The sequence below is a fragment of the Festucalex cinctus genome, chromosome 11 (genome assembly GCF_051991245.1).
Source record: "Festucalex cinctus isolate MCC-2025b chromosome 11, RoL_Fcin_1.0, whole genome shotgun sequence".
Taxonomy (NCBI): domain Eukaryota; kingdom Metazoa; phylum Chordata; class Actinopteri; order Syngnathiformes; family Syngnathidae; genus Festucalex; species Festucalex cinctus.
The window spans coordinates 6445373-6463306 of record NC_135421.1 but is presented as its reverse complement, the minus strand read 5'-3'; the positions used below and the strand labels follow the sequence as shown (position 1 = coordinate 6463306).

General features: G+C 39.6%; 1 protein-coding gene across 3 annotated transcripts in view; it reads right to left on the bottom strand.

The window, feature by feature from the left end:
* gli2a (GLI family zinc finger 2a) overlaps positions 1 to 17934 on the bottom strand; it is a 93843-nt gene that overhangs the window by 36836 nt on the left and 39073 nt on the right. Inside the window, exons 1-2 of one of the 3 annotated variants that reach the window (XM_077536228.1) lie at positions 9000 to 9182; positions 8791 to 8896 (exon numbers count right to left, since the gene is read on the bottom strand). In XM_077536228.1, coding sequence (XP_077392354.1) covers positions 8791 to 8849 — 59 coding nt within the window. In that variant the 5' untranslated portion in view covers positions 8850 to 8896; positions 9000 to 9182. Of the gene's footprint in view, positions 1 to 1357; positions 1451 to 6456; positions 6481 to 8790; positions 8897 to 8999; positions 9183 to 17934 lie in introns of those variants that run through there. The other 2 variants (XM_077536229.1, XM_077536227.1) reach the window with 2 other exon arrangements.

Sequence of the window (17934 nt, the reverse complement as noted above, 5' to 3'; positions counted from 1 at the left end):
AAAACTAATTAAGTTTAAATAATATTTAAAAAAAAAATTGTAATCATTTTTATTTGACAAAGAAATCGTATTCGTTATCGGAAAATCGGGTTTGAGAAAAAATAATCAGGATTTTCTTGTTAGGCAAAATGGAACAGCCCTACCCCCAAGCAGCGCAAAGCATTTTGGATGAACAAAACAAAACATAACAGTGTTGTGCCATCATGTGTCTGGTTTTAATTTGGAATCTGGTTTTAACTTTGACCACAGTCCCACTAACCTGGCAATAGCCAAATGGATATGCGCTTCACTCAAGTGAGTTCTCTGCGATATCCATCTGGTAACTCTCCACGGTAATTTGCTTGGGAAAGGCAGGACATTCTATACAATAATTCAACCTGATTGGACGATGCGGTATTCTGTTTGTTTTAACCAATCACGGCCACCGGTGAAAATTTCGTCTTCGTTCTTGCCAAAGGGAAGAAAAGCACGAACATCTTACCAGCTAGAAATGCACGAAGCGCCTCTCGCTGTTCAACATTCAACAAGGAAACGGTGAGTAATTCTGCAAGAACAGAATTAATTGCAGCGTCCATTCGTCCATGTTAGGTTTGTTTGTTAGCCCCGGTGTTAGCGCTGGCTTCCTGGTTTCGTCACAGTTGCATATCCCACCCCCAAACACAATGTCACTCTGTGATTGGTCCGTACCACCAGTGGTTCGGATTGGCGGAAATCAACGGGAGCGGTACAAGATGTATTCTTTGGCGTTTGTGAACTCACAAATACTGCGAGAATTCATCTTGCTAGAGCAGGGGTCGGGAACCTTTTTGGCTGAGAGAGCCATGAACACCACATGTTCCATCCATCCATCCATCCATCCATCCATCCATTTTCTTGACCGCTTATTCCTCACAAGGGTCGCGGGGGCTGCTGGCGCCTATCTCAGCTGGCTCTGGGCAGTAGGCGGGGGACACCCTGGACTGGTTGCCAACCAATCGCAGGGCACACAGAGACGAACAACCATCCACACTCACACCTAGGGACAATTCGGAGCGCCCAATTAACCTGCCATGCATGTCTTTGGAATGTGGGAGGAGACCGGAGTACCCGGAGAATACCCACGCGGGCACGGGGAGAACATGCAAACTCCACCCAGGAAGGTCCGAGCCTGGACTCGAACCGGAGACCTCAGAACTGGGAAGCGGACGTGCTAACCACTCGACTACCGTGCCGCCCACACCACATGTTTTTAAATGTTATTCCGTGAGAGCCATACAATATGTTTAAAACTAAAAGTACAAGTAATGTGTGCATTTTATGTAATTTCAACACTTTTAAAGTACAATAAGTCTGAATTATTTTGCTGAGTATTTCTTACCATTAATGCGACTTCTGGTGATGCATGGTTTTGCTGATGGCTTTGTAGTCTGGTTGATACTTGGTGAGGTTAAGCTTCATGCAGGCGTTGAGACTTTCATCCGTTTTTTTTTTCCAAAACAAGTAATTCAGTTAACTTTAAATAAAAGCAGAGACTGGAAAAAAAAAAAAAAAAAAAAAAAAAAAAAGTTTGTTGTATGTATGCTACTTTTTAAATAGATTTTAAAATCCCATGTGCCCCCTGATGTTTTTTTTTTGTTGTTGTTGTTTTTTTTTGTTTGTTTGTTAATGACAACCTATATGCATACCTACCCAAGGTCATTTTTGTATAAACGTGGGTTGCCCTGGCAACAGAAATCATTTCCAAAGCAATTATTTCCCATTTCCATACCCGGAAGTGCCCGGCCTTCATGTTTGTGAAGTCACTATCAACAAGAAAGCGATGAGAACTATTGGCTTTTTTCTCTCTTTTTTTTTCCCCCCCAATGTTTTTATATACCAATGGACTCTATGCACAAATAGCCGTGACGTATTTCCGAGAAAATTTATGAGCTTTTCCGGTAGGGGCGATTGCCATTTGTTTTCCTTCAGAGAACCTCACCAGTTGTCAGCGTTTTGGAGTATATTTTCATCATTTTTTTTCTTATGATTGTGGTTGCGTGCATTTGTCAAGGCATCGAAGAAGAGGCGAGACGACAGTGCATCGAGCAATCACTGCTGTGTGCGCAGATAGACAGATTTAACTCTGCCTTGTTTTCTCCCCTCTTATGCTAACCACTGGAGACACTTTGTGTTAACTTGTTAACATCGGCAGGGATAACTACTCGATCGCACAAGGGCGCCATTTGTTAACAGTAGAACCAGAGATGTATTTTGGAAGTTAAACTTTGTTCATGTGCCTGTATGTATATTCCCATGCTGCCATTTTATTGTATTAAAAACATGAAAAATTTATGAGTCATTATTCTTTACCTCTGACAACGCTGTCGGATTTCCATAGTAAGCACGTTTCAGCATGTCACCATGGGCTAACAGGAAAAAAATAAACAGCAAGGAAAGGCATTACATCTGATTCAAAATATTGACGACGTCGGTGAAGAGACGTGGCGAAGAGGCTACAGACCAGAGAGGGTTGGTAGGTTTATTGAACATATTAACACATTACAAAATATAAGTTGAAGTTAAAATAAAAAAAAATTGAAGAAAGAATATAATTCATTTATGTCATAAATTCCATGTTCAAAAGGAGTAGGAAGAAGAGCAATAATTGATATAGTCCTACTCCCTATTCTATCATGTTAATGTACTAATAAACTATTCTTATCTAAAAACGTATCATTAAAATAAAAAAAGAAAAAGAAATAAATAGAAATGGAACAATAAAAATCTTAGATCTCATGAACAGTTAGCCTCACCTCACCTATACACCGTCTGACTGGAGAGGGGGGCGTAGGATATTTTGTGGACCCGTAGAGGAGCTACAATACGGAATTTACATAAAAAAAAAAAAAAGCTTTCCTTGCTACTCAAATGGCTTGTAATTCCGTGTAGTAATCATTTTTAAGCAATTACGTCATTGCCAGAGCTTAAGCCGTCAAAATTCCGATTCTGGGAGATATAATTAGTAGTTTTAAAATTCTGATAGACATTGTGTTATTGAAAGGAGCAATGACACTGTTCTTTTTGAGTGGGCTAAGGATTTAGGATTGGAGTTTTCCATCACTTTAACAGTACGTTCCGCTGAAGTCTCCATGCACCTTAAGGGCGGGTGCGCTCGTCCGGCGAATGCGGGCGGAAGTGAATTGTGCATATAGTCCATCCCCCTTGGCTTTCAATAACATGTTTGTGCAGTGTTCACAATGGGGTATATGCCACGGAAGGGGCGGGACTTCCGACTTCTGCGATTTTGCACTTCAGTTTGGTTCCGGTCCGGGTTGCGACCGCGCAACCGAGGGGCACAAAGTCGGAAGCACAAGTGTTTTGACGCAGCCCACACGTCGCAAACCAAACCGGAACCAAAGCTGATGTGCAAAAACAGTCCTGCCTCTTCCTTGGCATATACCCCATTCATTTGTGTAGTGTTTAGAATTGTTCAATAAAGTTATATGAAAAAAAAGGATGGAGGTCTGAAATTTTGACCACTAGTGGTGGAAGTCATTTCCTGTTTTATTTTGAAGTCTCACTCTCCTCTCGTTTCAGGTGACTTTCCCTTTCTTGTGTGTTGTCGGTTACTGCCCCTAATCCCTGATTGTGTCCACCTGTGCCTCGTTACCCTCATGTGTTAAATCGTCTGTGTCTCTCGTGTCTTGTGCCGATGTGTTACCTTTGTGTCAATAGAAGTGTTACCACATCTTTGCTAGCGCATGCTTCTGCCCTGCTGTGTGTGTGTTTTGGTCCCCCCCCCTCCCTTTTTTTTTCACGTCCCTTATTGGAGCACCTTATGTTGTCTCTCTCTGTTAGTGCCCTTTTCTCCTCTCTTTTTCAGAGATGATTTTTTTTTTTTTTTGCAAATCAACTCTAGCCATAGTTTGACATTTCCTATTCAGCATCTTATTCCTCCGTCCTTGGCCTTGTGTCACATCCACAGTTATTATTATTATTCTCTTTCTCAGGGAGGATTCTTCTGACACTAGAAACTATTTCTAGTCCACTTAAAGAATTTACGTCTTCGGACTGTTTCAACAACAAATTCCTGGCAATAAATTATAGGAGCAGCAAAATTAGAGCTGTAGACTATATGTACCGTAAACAATTAGTTAGACAATTAGTAGACAGTTAGTTGGGCTTGGATCCAACATGCACTACTAAGACATGTTCGGATAACTTTTCATGTTAACCAATCCAAAACAATGAGATGGGAAAATGCACCAGCCAAATTTCTCATCGACAAACTCTATTTAATTCAGTGTGGTGCGACTGGCCTTGCGTACACTGATTGCCTGGTGCGAGGGACCACATTTGTTTGTGTACTAGGTCGGGTTAGGCCACAGACCTTCTACACAGAAACCTTGGCCATATTTCAGGTTTTCAGCATGTAATTCGCCCAATGACTGCTTACCAAAATGCTGAAACGTCAACTTTGGAATGAACAGGAGATCCTTTTTTTCTCATCTACTGCAACACTGTTGAGGTTCTGGGAAGAGAGGGCTGGTGTTTGTATGGTGACTACCTGATCAAACATGGTGGTGTGGCGGTTGCAAGCTTTCTCGGCGTGTGGGTTTACACTAAAGATGCCCGAATAAATGATAGATTGGTAGGTAAATAAATAAATACATAAATAAATAAATGCAGATACTGTTTTTTCAATGGGGTAAATGTGGAAACCCCCCCAAAACCAACGAAAACGATTGAAAAACATTTTTTTTAGCTGCAAATATGTGAATCTGTGGGTGCCAAACCGCGACCATGTGAGTTGACTGTATAGCGCAAACCAGTTTAACGATCACACACTCGACCTTGCTCTACTCTAACCTATGACTTTAAATTTGAAAACAATCCCATGATTCGCACAAAATCCACTCCTATCTGCCGACCTCCTAATCACGATATCCTGCTAGTTGATTACACACTGGCAGGCACAATGTTGTCTACTTGAAGCTTATCAGATTCTAACTTTGCTATTCCATTTTCAACTCTGCCCCCCTGTGCATGTGACCTCAGGCAACTTTTTTTTTTGCCACGCTAGAATAATGCATAACTGGACATACGCTACAGTAGGTGGCAATGCAATGAGTATTAGCTCCTCTGCTGAGATGTACTTAAAACAGTTTTATATAGACAAATGATGAATATTATGATATTAACGAATTCGCCGTTTTACTGGATTTTGATTGATTTTGCAAGGCCCACAGAATATTGTGTTCTATTGCAATAAATACATAGAACCTACCAAAAGAAAGAGTTAAGTCTCTTCTTTCATCAGGAAAAAAAAAATATTTCTATCCGTTTCTATTTTGCAGCAATTAGCATTAGAATACAGCTAAGTTTCATCATGATTCACAAATCTGTTTAGAACTGTAGGAAAATCAGCTTGTTTGCAACATGGCCCTGGTTGAGCTCTTATACTCTGCTGCCACCTGCTGGCCGTTTTTGTAATAACTACCATTGCTTCCAAAATTCTCTTCAGTTCAGAGGCTGCATCAAAGCCTTCTGTATGCTCTAGCATTAAAACAAACAAACAAACAAACAAACAATATATAAATTTGTCTTTGGGAGCATGGTAATATTTAACTCATTCACTGCCAATGACGACTATAGACGTCAAAAATTAAATTAAATAAAATTAAATAAAAATTTTAATTAAAAAAAAGAAATTTCAATTTAGTTTTAATTATAGTCTTCTGACTAAATATAATTAAAGCCTTAGTCATAACTTAGTCACCTGATTGTATTTGAGTTTTAATCCAACTTTAGTCAAAAAAAATAAAGAGCAATTTTAGTCGACTAAATTGACTTCTGGAGGTCGAGACCCAGTTTGTGGTCTCAGTAAGACCAAGACCAATCACTATGCACGATGGTAGCACTTAGTAATGAAATTGTTGTCATTGTTGTTATTAATAACAATTGGGATTAATAACTCTGAATGAAAACAATGTATAACTAAAACTAAATTCAAATTTCTTGTCAAAATTTGCACTGGCTGTTTGCTTGGATTTTTGACGTCTATAGTCGTCATTGGCAGTGAATGAGTTAATATAGAACGTATTTATATGTTTTGGGGAGCAAATGAGTTAATCACCGCAGTATAGGGGTGGGCGATATGGTAAAAATTTCATATCACGATTCTTTAAAAATAAAATCACGATCTCGATTTTATCACGATTCTTTTTTTTACATATATTGTTAGACTAATCTTCACATTTCTGAACATTTTTGTAAAATTTAAAACATTTAAAATTTATATAAAACCCTAAAAGAGAAAAATAAACAGCCATCTTAAGCCAACTAAGCTTTCTGAGCAGCTTGGAATTGAAAATTTTCTTTTTTTATCAAATAGTGCAATGAATTTAAACATAAATGGTAATGAACTCAGTTACTTCTTTCCACCGCTTGCTTGCTTGTTTTTTCATATGGAGTGCCCTTGGTAAATGACTGCGTTACCGTGCATTGGGTTAGCTTGGAGCTGCTAGCGGCTGGTCTCTGTCTCCGTTTGTTTTGGCTGTCGGCGTACAGTTTCGGATGCTGTCTCCGCATGTGATTAAACAGGTTCGTTGTGTTGCCATCTGAAGTCTGAACGGAGTATCCACAAACTTTGCAATTTACTTCAGTCTGCGCCTTGTCCTCAGGGGAAAACCCAAACCAATTCCACACTATGGAGGTGGACCAAATCGGTATCACTTTGGCTTTCCGCCAGGGAGAAAGAAAGAGGAGGAGAAAGTGGGGGGAAAAAACAACAACAAAAAACTGGCACACGGCGGCAAGGAGGCGGCAACATTTAAACCGTCCGAGGCAAGCTTGCACTCCCGCATCGCGTGCGGATCTGAGATAACATTTCACGAGTGGCAAGTCGCGCCAAAACTGAACCCTATTTACAATTTAATAGGGACCATCATGGATGAAATATTGAGATTCATGACTGGCTCGCAAAGCTATTTTTGAATGGAGATCTCTCATTCAAGTGAATTGGAACACACGACCAGCCAGCGTTGGCACCTCGCGATGTTTTTTAAAACCACAAACATTACAAAACCATCCACAAGTACCTCTTAAATTCTAAATATACCTCAGCGTTGTTGCAAAACATTATTATATTTATTAGGGGTGTGAATTGCCTAGTACCTGACGATTCGATTCGTATCACGATTCACAGGTCACGATTCGATTCGATACCAATTAATCCCGATACGAATTTATAAGTCGATTGTTGCGATTTTTTTTCATTCAAATTTAGAAAATACTAATCAGTAAGCTTGTAGAGTGTAAGATTTATATGAAAATGTATTATTTATTTATCTGAAATTTCAGTCTTATAGAGGTTGTAATCTGTTTCATGTTTGAACAGCATTAAAATAAAATATTAAGGCTTAATGTTCCGTTCATATAACATTCTTCCATGCTCAAGGTGTGAATCCTAACCCGAAGTCAGACGTTTTGTTGAATATTTTTCCATTAAAAATGGAAGTTTAAAAATCGATTCACACACACATACACACACACACACACACACACACACACACACACACACAAAAAAAAAAAAGGCAATGATGATAAGATGTTGAATCGGTAAGACTACCGAATGAACAATTCTGAGCTCTTTAAAAACAAAAAACAAAAAATAAATAAATAAATCGATTCAGCCGCCTATTGAATCGATTCGAGAATTGCGCGATGTAGTATCACGATATATTGCCGAATCAATTTTTTTTAACACCCCTAATATTTATTGTATATACAGTATTTTTACAGACGCCTCTTCCTCTTCTCGCTTAAAACAAGGAAATGGGCGTGTGCCACGGCGTTGTCTGCGGTGACGTCACGGCCCCTCTGTAAGTTCGTGTGCATATTTGTGTGAGTGGAGGGAGGAGAAAAAAAAAAAAAAAAAACACCTCACGGATGCGTCAAGCATAAACCAAGCTTGAGCCCGCATAAAGTTGAACTGTATAAAATGTGCCCTACAGACGATCTTGTCGATCTTTCAGCTTTATGAGATCGTCAAACACTTAACGATCCTTCACGATCTAATATCGTCATATCACCCACCCCTACCGCAGTAGTTTGAATACAATGAGTTGGATAGCAAATCTGGCATGAAGAGAAATGTTGGAATGGTTAGCCCCTACATGATGCCCTAATTGCCGCGTTTAGCCTTGCAGCAACCTCTGTAACAACACAGCAGGTACCACAGTCATCTTGCTTGATGACAACTTGAAAACAATTGCCTTAGGGCCTTCATTATATGAAATGCCAACATACTGTTTTTGATGTTTCATAGGACCTAGAACCCATTAAGCTCAAAGCAGCCGACAGCTGTTCAAGTCTTTTGACCAAATGCCTTGCACAGACATCCTGCCCTTTTTTTTTTTGCCAGGATGACACACCATAGTCGTATTTGACACGCCAAGCAAGAACAGCTGGATGAAGGTGATAATAGGGTGTCACTGTTTTCTGTCTCAAAAACATCACATTTAACAAAACAGAACGAGTAAAGTAACTCTTGCTTTCTCTTACTTTCTCGGTATAGTATCAGAGGGCATCAGATGACTGAACATCGATTGTGTTGTTATGGCACACGTCATAAAGTATCCATTTAATTTTGGCCATACAAAAGTCAGCCAGCTCTCATTGGTGCTACCACACTATGTAGCAATTATATTAATGAATTGACAATTGTACTGAATGAATTAGTAGTCCTATTGTCACTAGACAATTGAATAGCTTCTACAAAAACAAATGTCTGTTTGATAAGTAGCGTGAAAGGAGTTGAAGAAAACTTACCCATGCATGGTATGCAGGGGGTGGGGTTCATAATGATACCGCCCCTCATGGTGTCTCATGTCAATTGGGATTGGCGTGTGAAATGTGGGGAAGATATGGTGGACACCTGTAAACGAACACAACATTGAAAAGATTAAAAACAATGAATTCAAGAGGAATAACTAAACATCAAACGACCTGAAACAAGAAATCCTGGGAAGTGTCCTCACCACAGCATGAGATGGAACTACCATTTTACAGTTCCTGTAAGCCATGAGTAATTGATACCTTCTCGTATGCCGGTGCCTAATGCCTGAAGAGCTACAGTTAATTAATGTCTTTCTTTTCCAATAATACCAACATGGATTTTTACACAACAATGAAAGTGTTTTTATGTGTGAGACAAAGACTGCGCAAACACCATTTCCTGTCATAAAATGGGCTTATGGGAAGCCTCATTAGAACAACACACAGCTGATGTTCATTAATTGTAGTCATGACAGCTGCATTGAAGGAGATTTGAAAAAGATTCTAGAGTTCACTTTAGGAGAGCTCTTCCAAAAAGGTCTTTTCATGTTAAAAATACAGTTTCCCCGTTTTTCTTAACGTGGAATTGTACAGGAGGAATAGTTACAGTATGTATCAAACTTTAAACCAGTATGGTCACATGCACTCAACACGGCAGGGTTAATTGCACTACTACTGGACGACCATAACACAAAGGAAATAGATAAAGAAATAAAATATCATAGAATTGCTTCATAAGCTAGAAAAAGCAAAAAGTAGTTGACCTCTGCATGTACTATCATGTGTAGCCAATAGGGATGTAACGATATCCAAACAACACGATACGATATCATCAGGATATGAAGGTCACAATACAATAATTATCATGATATTGTGGGGAGGTTGGCGATACAAAAAAGGTCACAATATTGTAAAAAAATAATGAGCTCAGACTAAAAAAACAAAAAAACAAAAACATAAAATATAAATAAATATAATATCTATAAATATTATATATATATATATATATACAGATATATATATATATATATATATATATATATATATATATATATATATATATATAGAGAGAGAGAGAGAGGTTCTAATTTTTACTCTATTCAACAGGCATGTTATGTTCCCCTTCATCTGACCATTATCATGACTTTTAAACATAAGAAGGGCCAAAACATGCCCTGTGAAAATTAAACTACACTAAAAAAAAAATAGCCACCAGATGGTGCTAGAACTGCACAAATGGAAATCAACCTGACTTTTATTTTTTTAACAGATGTGCTGCTTTTAATATCGTGACATGACGACGACGATATGTTGTGGCAGTTTTAATATCGCAATATTACTATTATCCCAAGTAGCCAAGGGATGTGACACCTTGCATGCAACCTGTCATGGTTTGGGTTGGGTTTTTGTTATAGTTTCTTTGTTGATCACTTCAGTTGTTTTCCTTGTCAGTGTCTCGTTTTAGTGTGATCATGTTCACCTGTGCTTGTCATCCCACACCCTTGTGTTCAGCCAATCAGTTCCCTCACCCACGTGTGTCTTGTCCAGGTGTCACTTATTGTGTAATTAATTTGTGTGTATTTAGTCACCTGTTTTCAGTTGAGTTCTTGTTGGTCCATTGTCGATTCCACGTTTTGCAGTTTCTCCTGTCTTGCCTTGTTTTTTGAGTTTGCGTTGATTTAGGACTTTTGTTTTTGTCGTTTCCGGTCTGCACCTTGTGCACCACCTTATTTTTACATAAGTAATAAAACCCTTTTTTGTTTGTACATTGCCTTGGCCTCCTCACTCCGCCTCCCCTCCACTTGGGTCCTCAATCCCCCACAAACCTTGACACAACCTGTAAAGTCCTTCGTCTTTCCTGTACCTCTGAAAAATGTTTATATTTTATATATATTCCGTGGACTGGTGTATGTCTTGCTTTTTAATTGCACACTTTTATATTCTACAATATCGCACAATCTTAAGATTTTAGAATGGTAGTTCAATTCTGTTTTGTGCATTTAAAGTATACTTTGTAATTTTTTAAAACTGTATAGTATTTAATTAGTTTGGAGCTCATTTTACATTTAACTAATATTCCTCATGTACATCCCTTATCAAATTATAGTACACAATGATGATGTTTTCATGACAAAAAATGCAAACTTGTGTCACACAGGAGAATTTTATATGTAATTTCTAGTATTTTCGAGAACCAAAGAAAAGCTCAGACTTTGCTTATGAAATGAACCCTAAACAGCAAAATTGAAAAATGCGTGCATCATCAATCCCAGCCTTTCAGTCTGTACTTGTCTTAGCACTCACTTAGCAGGCCAAAGACTTTGTGTTTCCATTGAGATCTTTGCCACTGGATGTCAGCCAGGGGCTCTCTCCAGCTTTTGTATGCGAGACAGTCAGCAATTGCCGAGTCAACACGTGTACAAAGCCAAGAGAGGCACCCCATAAATGCATGAGTGCAAATAAGTGCATGGAAAAAGGGGTGTGAGTTTGGTTTCACAAGTGGGACCAGACGTTTGGGCACTCTGTGAATGACGCCGCATACTTTGCGTTGCCTGTCACATCTCGGGTGGAGAAGGATAGGAAGTGCCGAAGAGGCTCCACCATGACAATAGACAACCACTTGAAGTCAGAACTTGTTTGGGACACATTAAAGCTGATCTTATTTTGTCTTTGTCAATACATTATGTGTGCTAGATGCTCACTAGTTTACAAGCCACTTCCATGTAGTGCTGTCAAAATTAATCAATTAATCGACAAAGACTCTATTATCAAATTAATCGACAACTATTTTAATAAGAGTAATTATTTTTAATTTAAAATTGTCCAAATCTTCTGATTTCAGCATATAAACAGTAATTGTTCACTGATTTCTGTAGGTGCTTTATGAAAGAAGAGTGATTATCTTCTGAGTTTAATCAAAATAAGACATTTGAAAACATCTTGTTTTACTTTGTACAAAAATGACCAAACATAGTAACATAGAAAAACATCAATCCCTCTTTTTTTCGAACCACTATACGAATATGAATTATGAAATAAACATCAATCACTGGTTAGTTAATAAACAGTAATCAGGGGGAAAATACTTTTGTAATACACCTAATGCAAAAACCCGCAGGCAGTATCTTACTGTGAAATGGCTTGGTCAGAACCATCAAAAAGCCCAAAACGGGTCACAATACTGCCTACGGGTTTACCTATAAGACGGTACAACATCAACTGGATCACTGATGACTCTGAGGGCTATACTGTTGCTAGTCTATAAAAGAAGAGCTGAGGTCTTTAAAGTCGCTCTGATTATCATCACAGGCACACAACATACAACTATGCAATCGGTGCATTGTTTGCGCTTTGGAGTGGAAAGCCCAAGACTGAACATAAGACAAGCTCTAATGTCTTATGACTATCAGTGCATTCCACATCAGTGACATTTTATCAACAAGTTATAGGCTACAAGTGTAACAAGAGTTAACCTGAATATTTAAACTCTTAAAAAAACAAAAAAAACAAAAAAAAAAACACTTGACTCCATTTTTTTCGACAGCGCATCTGCGCCTTTGATCCTAATGTTTGTATCAGCATAAGGTTTGCTCCATGTTTACCAATTTGGCAGATCGGTCTCTGCCAAGGTGGGCTGGCTTGCGCAGCAGGTGTCTCGGAGTTGCACCTGATGGCAAAAAGTCCATCTAAATCTAAATGGCTCACTTTGCGCACGTCACATGACCAAACCCAGACAACAGGTGAGTCATGACCCATTTTACATGAGAAAAATTTCATCGCACCCAACAAAGCAAATAATATCCCAAATAATTTGAATGCTGGACTGTAAAAGTGATGGTCTCATCTCAGTTTACTCACAAATTTAATTACATGTGAAATCTGGACCTGTTTAAACAGAAAACTAATATAGCCTACTCCCAGAAAGCCATGGCTAATTCTGTTGTATGAATGGCAACAGGGGTTTTGTACCTTCTGCCATCTAATGCAAGAGCAATTTGTTATTCTGCCTGTCCCATTATGTCACTGACACAGATATTTGTATTTGTAATTAATGAATACTTATTTCGGAACAGAGTGAAATTTGATAATGTCCTCTGCAACACCTCTGATGGTCTCTCATGTCAGAATTGCATTAGGTTACCACGGGACCCCGGTTGGAAATAACTGAGTTACAGCTGTCATCATACATACTGTATTCGTTCCAACTGAGTTTTGACAGTCTTATGAATCAATTGTGGGTATTTATTGTGCACGTCAGAACATATATGTAAACTCTAAGGATGTTTAGAAGGACTAATGAATTTCTACTCAAATTATTGTAGACCATTGTTCTAATCCACTCATCTTCTGTCCTTCTACTATAAACGACAAACTAAAAAGAAAAAAGTGCATCATTTTTCTTGGCCTCTGGGCTTTTAAATGTCTTGAGCCACTCTGTTAAGATTTCCTCTTGGATAGTAGTTTGTACTTGCAGTGCAGTAAACTCTTAATCCCTGGGTCTCCATTACTCGTCCTTGTGCTACCCAGGAGGAAGCAATGTCTTTCAAAGTAAATCTACAGGATTCGCAATGTTTTGCAGCATGGGTGGGGGGTTAACATCTTCGTACAGTATCTTTCCAATAATGTAGAACACAACAGTTGTGCTTTTTTAAAGAAACACATGCAAAACCCCAAATTGTATTTAATCTTAAATTTACACATCTCTTAGCCCCGTTTGACTGTTTACTAAGATTGAACGGCAGAACAAATCAGAACAACTGTGTCTGTGTACGTGTTTCTGGGTATGCGTGTGCACGGGCACATGCACACATATGAGAATTTGTGTATAGCCGTTGGCACTGCGCTGTGTCGTTAGGAACCCAGCCAAGTTTTCCTGCTGGAATTTCCTGTCTGAATTGAGCACCCCCACCTCTAGTACTACTTTTCTGCTCTTCCCGTCTCTCTTTCACCGTTTTCTTCTTTTTCTCTCCCTGCCTCTTGTTGTCTCTCTCACTGCCCCTTTCTTTCAAAGCACAACAAAGGCTTTTTTCAAATTTGCTCCTGGCCTGGCCTCTGAGGGCATTATTATTATTGTTGAGTACTTCCTTAAATACATGAGCACTCTCCATGCTTCACTTCAGAACGGTCCTGTTCCGCAGCTTCCTAATGAAAACGGATTTGCATTCTTCTTTCTCAGAGTCATGAGACTCAGATGGGAATATGTTGGCATTGTCCTCAGTGCGAGATCAAAACAGTTGCTCGAGGATGCAAAAGGAGGAGAAGATGGGGAGCTCTGCCTGCTACTGAGCAGAACATTTGACACAATTGACAGAACTGAAACCTCATAATAAGGGTGAAGGGACAAATAAGTTTGTACAGTGAAACTGCACACAAAAGTTTTCTTTGATAAAGTTTGTCCTGTAGTAGTTTTGGAGTTATCATTGTCAAATTTTATATTTAATATTGACCCTCCTTGTTTAGTGTGCGTTAAAAGGGTTCCACATATTTAGTGGTTTTCTTCTTTGTTCTGTATTTTTAATTACTGTGGAGAAATTTGGTGACGAATCCCATTGTGTGAGCACCCTGCCGGTTCTTGCAAATGGATAATAGAAAGCAATTACTACACACACAAAAGTCTCATGCATTCCATCAGCATTTGTCACAAAGGGCTCTATTTTCACAGTGCGTGCATGCAGAAATGTTTTTGTATCCTGATTTTTTTGTGCAGGTGAAAGACTCGATGTCCCACGCCGGCCGTTCTGGCATAGCGAGGGTGTGTCTTAATGACAATTTGGTGGTAGAAAGTCGGACCAAATTTACACCTGTTCAGACCACGTCTAAACAGTGGTGCAGCTGAGCAACGCGATTTTGGTTGACTTGATTGGGAGGCTCATGCAGACACATCCTGATCCACACAGACATTTGCATAGATGTTATTGTTATTCATTCATGTTAGGCTATATATGACACCGGTCAGTTGCAAGTGGTTATCACCATGCTCATTTAATGAAGATACCTGCTGATGTCTGTTGCCAAAGCAGTTAAACGCATTGACAGTGGTCACACATGGATTGCTGTGTCCTTTTCCTCAGATGTCTCGTCTCCATGTGATATGTGAGTGTGCCACATTTAAAGGGAATGAGACGGCGAATGGAATCAGCTATATTGACACTCACAACAGTGCATGTTAAAATATGCTGACTTGCATGCTTCTGTGAAATTACCCACACCCGGTCTAACATGCCTCCATGCAGATTTACGCCAGACATAAAAACAGAGCCTTGAATCTTGCATCCTGAATTCACATAATGTCTTCTGTTTTATTTACCTCCTTTAGTGCCTGATAAAAGATCTCATAGAAGTAGTGGTGTCACTATTGATTATTTTCAGAATTGATTAATCTATCGATTATTCACTCGATTAATCTAATAATCAGGTTTGTTTTATTGTATCACAACTTCAGGGTCGACCTCTTTCCGCCCCGGCCAGTGAATGTTTGCAGATCCCACTCACACAGACCCAGCTGGCTTCTATCTTCTGTGATCAGTCTCTGTCCAATCTACACACTTGCCCGACGCGCTGCAAGTATTATCTATCACTATAGGCTCGAAGGTGCTAGGTCACTTCACCTAATTGTTCTACAACTCGAGAGCTCCTAATACTTCGTCTCACCTGGGTTGCCATTAGCTGGTAGTACAGTTCAGTGTTAAAAAAAAAAAAAAAAAAAGTACCATTGGAAGGAATGTGGGTCCCCCACCTCAAATTTTATTAGGCATTTTTAAAAAATATTAACTGTTTTTCAAAATGCTATTGTGACTACTACTACTGATACTACTCCTTACTACGATGGGTACAATGTAGGATGTTCACTTATTAGGTAATGTAATCTATCCTACCATTGCTAGCATAGACCACTCTATGCTGTTTGTAGACTATATAGTAAGTGCACCCCCATTTACCATTTACACTCTATATTGTATTCATTTCGTGAATGTCACTTGTGTGAGTGGCGTTTACTGAAATGCCTCTGAGGCTCTCACAAACAAGTGACTTGTCACAGTTCGTCCCATCACTCAAAGCTCGTATACATGCCTATGCAGTGATCAAGTTTGAGTGTAATGTGATGTTATTATTGTGGGAAATGCGTACGAAAAATAAATAAGGACCAGGTGAGCGGGACAGTCGCTGCTGGATTTTTTTTCTTTCTTTTAACTAATTCATCACGTCTGCTGGCAGTGGAGCAGAGAGGTACTTTTGATTGTGAATGATGCTGGCTTATTTAAAAAGGAGTGTTACATTTTTCTTTACTTTGATGTCAGTATAGTGTTTAAAAGTTTGGCAAATTCAAGTGTTATGTATAGGGGCGTCTTTATCACTGTCAGTCGGGGGGGGGGGGGGGGGGGGGGGGGTTGGGGGGGGGGGGGGGGGGGCAAAACAAAAAAGAGCAGTGGTGGGATATAATAGATTCCAAACCAGATTAGCTTGTGACAGCCCTAATTAAAATTTTGAAAATTGAAATTTTCCTTTATCTGTGATGTCATACATGAATCACCGGGCCTGAGAGTGCTGCTTGTATTCACGTATACGAGTAGTAGTCTGGATGAGGATGCCTCGAATAGCGGGAAGTGGTCGTCGCTGTAAAGAATGACGAAGTGTCAGTTTAAAGGCACGGTCTTCCGTTTTCACTCAGGAAAATGCACTATATAAATTTTTTACCCATGAACTCCTTCTTAATCTACACCTCTGGGCTTCTGTTAATGTGTGGTGGTGATTTTTTTCCAAGGCCCCCCAGCCTGTATTTTGCCATTTTGTGTTTGTTTTGTCAACAGCGGGACAGACAGTTGGTTACCCCTCCAACCAATCGCAGTGCGGGGGGTGGCGCGGGCCGTGTCGCAGACGGGGCCGGGCGAATTTGTCGGCTGCATGACGTCACTCCCGCGGCAACTTGACAGCACGCACGGATTTTTAATTTATTTATTTTTTCCATTCACTCACTCATAACACATGTTAACATGTTAACACATGTTAACTTGTGTAAGTATATAAGATTGAACGGGAAATTAACACACTAGGCGTGACATTGTTTGGGCAAAAGTAATAATGAAGTATTAGCCAGTTTTAAGTGGGGATATTATCCGCAGTGAATGTGTTGAGTAAAATCATATGTGACCAGTCAAGTGGACTCACCACACTATGAATTCCAATGATTAGGGTCATCACGTGACAATGCAATGCCAAGTTTTTGCGTGATTTTAAGGATCTGGTGATCATTCTCAAAAGCAGTTTCCCTGATGTTTAGAGCCAAAACACCAATCATGCCAACTCACTTCAAACGACGGGAACTCAGGGGCCAGAGGTTTCTCCATCTTCCATGAGCCCTTTAACCTCACGGACACAGCTGACTGAGAAGCTGCCAGTTCACACAAAAAGTGTCCTCATTGCCTTCTAGCGACATTCTTGTTGCAAGCTTGGGACACCCCTCCTCCTCGACTCGTAAACAAGGCATTTTTTTTTCTTTTTTAAAGGAAAGACGGGGGAAAGCAAGGGAAATACCCAAAACAGAATACAATGTGTGTGAAAAGGAGGCAGTGCACATCAATCTAGAGCGTCTCTGCTGGGGGTCACCCTGAGGTGAGGGAAACTGTGCTCCAAGCGGGAGTGGGAGGCTGGGAAGTATCCACTGGCTAAACCTGTCCTGGTCTTCATCAAGCTGTTACACAATTTAAAATTCCGTTGGCTGTTTGCTGAAATGACAACAATGTTATGCTTGAAAGAAGACTTTTGTAATTGGGTTCTAAAGTGGAACCCTTGCTACCTGTGTGTTGACTGGCAGTACATAGATTGTGAAGCAGGAGCAGCAGATTTTTGTGAACAATGGTGGATACTAGATAATTATTGTATTTAAAGTGAAAGAACACAAACTTAACAAAATGACTTTCAGAATTGTATTTTGAGGCTCAGTTAAATCAGTGAGACTGTACTATTTAGATGAAGCCAGATATCTAAGGCCCGCTAAGATAACTTGCGGCCATGGTCTGAGCGCCTTAAGTGCATAGCCTTGCACTCAGATTGCTACAATCCTCTTCATAAGATACAATTTTAAGACTTGCGTATTTGCACCCCTAAAGACACATGCACATAGTAACAGCGTCTTACAAA